The following is a 7,691-nucleotide window of genomic DNA, read 5'->3' on the forward strand; positions in this document are numbered from 1 at the left end:
CCGACGGACCGGTCCATCTGTCCATCACTGAAGGATGCCTGTTTTGCTGACGTTAGACGGGAAACTTAAAAAAAAACAAAAGACGGAATTTGCACACCTCACCTAACGGTCCATCAATGATGGACACCCGTTTTGCTGACGAGTGACGGAAACACAACCCAGACTGCATTGACTGTATGTGTACAGCAGGTGGCGGTATGCACCAAAGAGAGAATCATGAGTTAGTCAGGCTGACTAAGAAGTAATAAAGTAGCTTTGAATACAGGGACCGTTTTACAGAGAGGTTCTTGTGAGTTAAATTTTACATTACATTTTTACATTGTACTTTAGAAGTACAAAGTGGGATGAAAAATAACTACATCACTCAAGTATAGATACCCCAAATTTCTACTTAAGATAACAAAGTATTTTTACTTTGTTACTTGACACCTCTGGTGAAGGTTGCCGATTTGGGGTGCAGGGGTTGGCTTCGAACATAGTATCAGAGGCAGAACAGAGGCAGTCTGTGTCTCAGGGTGAGCAACCAAAGTAGCAAGTTTAATACCAGAGACTCACTGCCATGTGCCTTTGTGTTGAAAGCAGTTGTCACTGTCCCAGACACTGACTGGCACTAACATTGCCACACATATGCACTCACCTTCAGAGCTATTGGAACAGTGGGGTGGTTCTATTCAACTGGCAACTGTCATTTACCTGCTGGTTGAGTAGAAGCACCTGGATTTCCCATCTCTGTATGGGTCATTATCTTGCTATATATGATGAAAAATCTCCCAATCCGTTTGGTTGTATCTTTCTTTAAATTGGTCAACAAATGGCAAATAAAAGGTGCTATCTTCTGTACCTCTATAAGAGCTCAACTAACCAATGCTTTTCTGAACCATGTTATCACACACTTTTTATTGTTAAATTTTTGTCTTGCGTACTTGCATATTGCCCAATTCTTTTTAAAAATTGAATTTCAATCATTTTTAGGAACAATAAGCAGCTTCATTTCGTTGAGCATTTTTGGAACACACCCTGCTACATTCAGTTTCTGTCAAACACAAATACACGCTTAGAGGAAACTCCTCCAGTGTGGGTGTTCAAAATAAATGCTGATGAGTCATCTTTCAATGAGCCTTGTGCTGCTTGAAGACTTTCAGCAGCACACAAAGTCTAGTCTTCTGCTTTAATAGATTAACCTTGCAGTACAAAAGATTCCTAAAAAGCGAACTGCTAAAACGCACCCCAGGAATGTCTCAGGAATATGTATGGTGTCTGCTATTGGTTTAAATCGACTAAAGTAATGCAACCCTATTTTTGGGAGAATGACTTGAAAATTCTGAATGAATGGTCAATAGAATATTTTCTATCACATCAACGTAGTAACAAGAATCAACAATTTATTCATCCCCGAAGAACATTTAAATGACTGTGTTTATGGGTAAATCCCTCTGTGATTTGGTCCATGAAGTCACTCAGACAGCCTTATTATGACTATTATATTGGCACTTGCAATCAATTATTTGATAAAATGCCATGGATATGGAATGCTGAAAAGAAGGAATAATCAATCTTACATAAAGAGAATAATCTATCCAAATAATCCATAATTTAACTTGAACTGAACGGTGTACCTCTCTTTATCGTGTAGGAATAGTGAAATGTTGATTAACCTGTAAATTATTTTGACAGTGAATTTTTGAGAGTTTTGTTGTTAGAACACAATTCAGCCATTCTATGCCTTTGGAATTTGAATTGGACAAGGTCAAATGTTCTCGCTTCCTCTCAACAACATCCCAAAATAATGGTGATTAAAAAGTCAACCTTTAGATTATCAGGCACAGAAAAGAAAATGCTCATTTCAATCATCTAAGAATGAGAAGAAACAACCGTGACTGCCAGCCCTAATTGCTTCCTTGCTTCAGAGAAAAAAATAGTCACGAGTCTAAAGATTGAGTTGTCTCTTAAGGTACAGAAATTGCTTAAGCACTTCTAATATTGGCCTTAAAGTCACTGCTCCATAAAAGTGACGATGTGCAGTCTAAGGGAGCTGACAGGTATCCAGGAAACAAAAAACTAAAGTAGGATTCTGAGCCTGAGAATTTCATTGGACAACATGTTTTTGATGAAAATAAATCTCTGGGACCCTTCGCTTTAAGGAGGCAAGACTTTTTGACCTACAAAAATATCACGGGAGGCTCAATCACAACGGATTACATATTGAGTAGCGGAGTTTTCAAAATTAAAACATGCCTAGCCTTTTAATTACTGAAATAGGAATCGGCAGCTTGCTCGTTTGAGACATAATTGAAAGTTTGCTTTTGAGCAAGGCACCGAAGACTGAATGAATTGTTCATTTATATCGATTCCTTGACATAATCAGCCTTGTTCTTCATTCCGACATTAAATGTTCGATGATTTACGCAATCATATATGATAAAATCATAATTTTACACTCCAGTATTCGAGCCGCTTATCCTCACGAGGGTTGCGGGGATGCTAGAGCCAACCCCAGCCATCTTCGGGGAGTAGGCAGGCTACACCCTGAACTGGTTGCCACCCAATTGCAGGGCACACACAGACAAACAACCATTCACAACGGGGACAATTTAGAGTGTTCATTCAACCTACGATGCATGTTTTTTGGTATGTGGGAAAAAACTGGAGTACCCGGAGAAAACCCGCGCAGGCACGGGTAGAACATGCAAGCTCCACACAGGAAGGCCGGAGCCCGGGATCAAACCCCTGACCTCTGCACTGTGAAGCGGATGTGCTAAGCAGTCAAGACCGTGCCGCCCAAGTCCAACTATACAAAACAAAACAACGAATTGATCATTTTTATGGTCCCAGACCCAATCAATCAGCTGAAACAAGAAAACTACTCAAACTGATTGGCACCGTTGACACATTTTATTCATTTCATTTATTAGTTGAAACTAACATACAGATTATTTAGGAACATGGGAAGAAGTCTGAGAACCCAGAGAGGTCCCACACAATGACAGCGAAAACATCCACGCAGAAATACCCAAGACAACATAGACTCAAACGTGGAGCCTTGTTGCTGTGAGTGAGTCATTCTTCACTTAGTGCTTCATAAGGTACTATTTCAAAATGTGAAAATACACATTTTTAAAAAGTGTTGCATTTACAGTACTATTTAATTTGTATTTGAGATGTTCCATACACCATGTTTAATTTAATTGGAACTAATGAACAGTGACTCAGTTCTCTTCTGTGTTTCCTGTCGCTCCAGCTTGAACATTCAACAAAGTCGAGGATGAAGCCAGCTGATGAGGCCAATTACAAATTCAAGGACCTTAGGCATCCATATTTCCTCGCTGCCTTGTCCTCTGGGGCTCTCTTCACTACCTCAGCATCTAATCGTGCAGAATCGTGATCCAGCATTACAAATAATGTAGTTATACTACCTGCACAAATACACCATTAAGCTGGCTGATCACACACGATTGCGGACATCCCCATTTCCTCCCTTCTTTATCTCTACTGTCTGTCAATAGGACTGCCACAGTTTGTGGCTCACAGCTCCCTAGCTGAACAATGTGTGAGTATCCATACATCCCCCCACTACCAGGTTAATCATCCCTCATGCACGCAGACATACTTCTAACAGTCTCTTATTGATAGTGACGATTTAAAGGGCTCTACAAATTAGGACATAAAATTCCTTTGTGAATCTTACTGAATAGGCTGATTCGGGTTTGGTTTGATTTGATGTGTGTGCGTGTGTGTCTGTGTGTGTGCGTGCGCGTGCGTGTTTGTGTGTTGGGGTGATGCAGCTAACAGCATTAATCACGCGCATGAGTGCATACAACACACACTTACATCGACACACACACATACAGACGTTGAGTGGTGATATGAGCTTCAAGCGTGTCAGTGAAAGGAGCAGATGACAGATCCTCCACATTCATTGATGGGACCACTGCATGGTGCTTACTCCAACCGCATCAGCACCAGCAGCAGCAGCATGTAGGTTTGCCTTGCAACAGACCATATAACACAAATGAATGCTGAGTGTGCACACTTTTTTTTTTTGTGGAAACCCATCTCACCGCATCCCCTCCACTCACTCATTCAGGTAGGAGAATCTCCATGCATGCAGTGTGTGCTCACTGCTGCTCACTTCACCACCACCACCACCACCACCACCACCCCATAATCCTCAGTCAGATCACATACAAGCCCGGACGTTGACGTGATGCAGAGAAGGAATCCTAACTCACCTTTCATCCAGTCCAGCACTTGCTTTGGTGTCCATTTACTTATAGGTTCCATAACCAAAGCCATGATGTCACAGCCTCTCTGCGTTAAACAGCACAGGAGTGAAAGTAGGCGACATACAAGGACTTGTCAGTCACATCTGGAGTGCCGTGGTGCCGGATAATTCGGAGTGGAAAGAGACAGTTGTCGGTTTTATTCCCTCCATCAGAGCATTGCCGCCTGCAGAAACGGTGAACGGGATGCGGTGGTGCAATCTACGCGCACGCCCGCACGCACACGCGCTCCCTGCCGCCTTCCCCTCCCCTCTCTTTCTCGTGCCTTCCCGCCAGCAGCTCGCGCGCTGTGAGAAGGGGATTCGATGGGAGGGACCCCTCCCCTCTCCTCTCCCCCAGCCCACCTCGCTGCAGCATCATAAGGGCCACCTCTCGCAATATGGACCGGGGAATGGTGCAACGCACATCATACAGCGAGGATCTCGTTCGGCGCCCCCTCCAACCACACTTTTCTGACACGCAGGATCAAATTCGTTTAGGGGAGGGCTAAAAATGATTTCAAATATAGAATTCAAAACATTACAATAGAAGGCAGCGCCTGTGAAGCAACAGTCAAGTGTGTTAATCGTCCTGGGTGAGAGAACAGTTTGTGCGTTCTTGTTGAGTCTGCCTCACCTAAAAAACGTGTTATGTGCATGACTATTGACTAATGGTCAAGCACCATCTATGCACGGGGAAATCCGCAACAGTCGTCTGCATCTGCATCTCTCGACTGAGCGATTAGCGAGAGGGACAGCGCCCCCTGTTGTGCACCTGAGACATGGGTGACGTCATGGAATAACGCGTCACCCGTCCAACACACACACACACACACACACACACACACGTTCAAAAGGGGCTATAAGAGTCAGATTCATACATCAAATGTACAGAGAGAGAGATGTATCTTCCTTAGCTATTCTTACACGATGTTTACCCAGTCAGTGGGGTCTTATTAGTTTACTTTATGCGAGGAGCCTCTCTCTCAGGGGGGTGAGCATTTCTGGGAATTGTGAAGGGGTTGTTGGGGGGGTCAGAGGCGCTATAAATGGTGTATTTTTTCCCCCATTGCTTTTAAATTGCCCGTTTTAACGCACCTGTACGGCAACAAAGATAATTATGGAATAATTCAACATCTTATTAACAAACATTTGTTCATTCATTTGAAACAACAATACAACAAATGTAGAACAATATAAAGTAACAGTGAACTATAGAGTGGTTTGGACTTTTCTCCATCTCCCACAATGCATTGCTGGCAGACATATTGAAAGGCTAGCCCCACTAACAAAGCGTCGTTTGCCATTTATCATGCCTTGTACGCGTGTCATAGTTGGCTGTAATAGTCGGGGGGCAAGGTTTCTTTTGGCTCCCCAAAATCATTACAAACCAAGGATTTGACACCCACCCAAAAGAAAATGATTGATCACAGGTAGCTAAGATGTTGCTATGGTTGCGAGCCACATACATCGCCATCGGTTAGCATCTGAAGAAAGCTTCACATAAACGCAGATGTGCTGTTGTTTCCCATGTCTTCATTAAGCTATCATAAAAGAAGAAGCAGAGGTGGGTATTTAAAAAAAAAGTGCTGATCCGTCAGTTATCATCCGTCAATCAAACAACCATTCAATCAATTAAATTTTATTTATATAGCACTTTTCATGCATAGAAATGCAACTTATAGTGCTGTGCAATGAAAACATCAAAATACAACATAAAAAAAAAGACCCACTACCTCCCTCCATCAGCGGCCTGCATGGGTACCCGTCAGTCATTCATCGTTCGTCATTCCACTTCAATCAGTACTTAGTCTGCCATTTTAAAAAAGTCATCGTCAATCGTCAGCAAAATGGGCGTTCGTCAGTGACGTGCTGATGGACCAATTGTTTGCAATGCCAGTTTCGCATGGAACAACAGGTTGGAGTGACAAATAAACAATTTGAAGTAAGAATGTTTTGCCTATTACATGTAGACGTGCTTGTCAAGTGCCCAACCAATAACAGATAGTCTTCAATGTACATTAACTGACAACACGTGAAGTTCATTTGCGTCCTATATGTCGCAGGACTGCAAAACTGACTTCGGGTGACTTCACTCGTAAGACTATTGTTCACGAACTTGTACAGAGCTGGGCAGTCTTTCCCGAGGCCGTAATGGTCCGTCCCTCCGTCCCAGACGGACGCCCATTTTTGGGATGAAGGGAGGGGTGGGGGTCGGGGGGGGCGACAAGTTTTAAAAAAGGGTCGGACCAAGCAAGGGCGGAAGTAGATTTTAGTCCGGCCCACTAATCGTCCCTCATGCGTGTGAGTGGCCATGATCAAAGTTCATCTCAACCGACTCGGCGAAAACACTTCAAACGCGCCACTAGTTACCCAACTGCGCAGGAGGTTTTTCAACAAGAGATACAGCGCGAGTTCTACTAGTACGACAAGTGATGAGACCGAGTGGTGTGAGCAGCGTAAAGAGCCAGCACACCGGCAAGTGACGTCGGCATGTCACTTGACTGCCCACTGCTGCAGGAGTACGTAGCTTTAGTCATGCTCAAGATAATGCAAATAAATATTCAGTCATTGCATGGTCTCTTCTCCGGAGCCGCCTTCATTAATTGCCTGCACAACGCTTTTCATGTGCTTGCAAGCAGTCACATTGCACATGCATATTCTGCCCTCTAGTGGTTCAGCACATGTAGTACCATGGATAATGCCACAGGAGTCAGCTATTTCACCTCACTGACAGAAACACGACCAGCCTGTCTTGTGTGTGTAATCCGGGATTTTGTTAACTAACTGTTCACATTTAGTACCTTATCCTTTTGCTTGCGAAGTATGTCCTTGTATTTATAACGACCCGGAAGTGGAAGTCTTTGTTTCCTCTTAAAATAATCTTGTGTCATTTTGTATTAATTATTCATGAAAACATCTTAAGTTAAAACTCAAAGGTTTTGCAATAAAATGCAATAGTATTGTGTTATTACTCAATCTTAAATATTCTCTTGACGGAATGCAAGGACGAAAGCACTTTAAAAGGACGAGAACGCATACCTGTCAACCCCAGACTGTGCTGAATCTTACAAAAGTTGTAATTTGCATCTATTTTTAATTTTACACAGTATTTATCGCTCAGCAGGAGAGGTGGAGGAAACGGAACGGATATTTCTATATAAAATCTTACACAGTGTTTATCGCTCAAAGGGGGGGTGAATTTGCTCGTGAAAGTCGGCCGAAGTTTGCAGTTGGAATCGCTAACGGATTAGAGCCGAAATGGGTAAGACGAGATCGGTCGAACAAAAAACGAGTTTTTAATTTTTTTTTTTTCCCATACAAAAATTGTTATACGGCATACACAATTTGAAATGATCAAAAAAACGTATAAAACACGGGGAAAACGTACAAGTTGACAGGTATGAGAACGGACGGGGGGGGGGATAATTTT

At 42.9% G+C, this 7,691-nt stretch overlaps 1 protein-coding gene across 4 annotated transcripts in view; it reads right to left on the reverse strand.

The window, feature by feature from the left end:
• Positions 1-4,547, reverse strand: part of LOC147152069 (connector enhancer of kinase suppressor of ras 2) — an 83,060-nt gene extending 78,513 nt beyond the window's left edge. For all 4 annotated transcript variants that reach the window (XM_086023622.1, XM_086023624.1, XM_086023623.1 and 1 more), the window contains exon 1: positions 4,230-4,547. In XM_086023622.1, the coding sequence (XP_085879748.1) occupies positions 4,230-4,293 (64 nt within the window). In that variant the 5' untranslated portion in view covers positions 4,294-4,547. The remainder of the gene's footprint in view (positions 1-4,229) is intronic.
• Positions 4,548-7,691: the final 3,144 nt, after the last annotated feature.

This window comes from Filicampus tigris, chromosome 2, assembly GCF_054856515.1.
Source record: "Filicampus tigris isolate MCC_2025a chromosome 2, RoL_Ftig_1.0, whole genome shotgun sequence".
NCBI lineage: Eukaryota > Metazoa > Chordata > Actinopteri > Syngnathiformes > Syngnathidae > Filicampus > Filicampus tigris.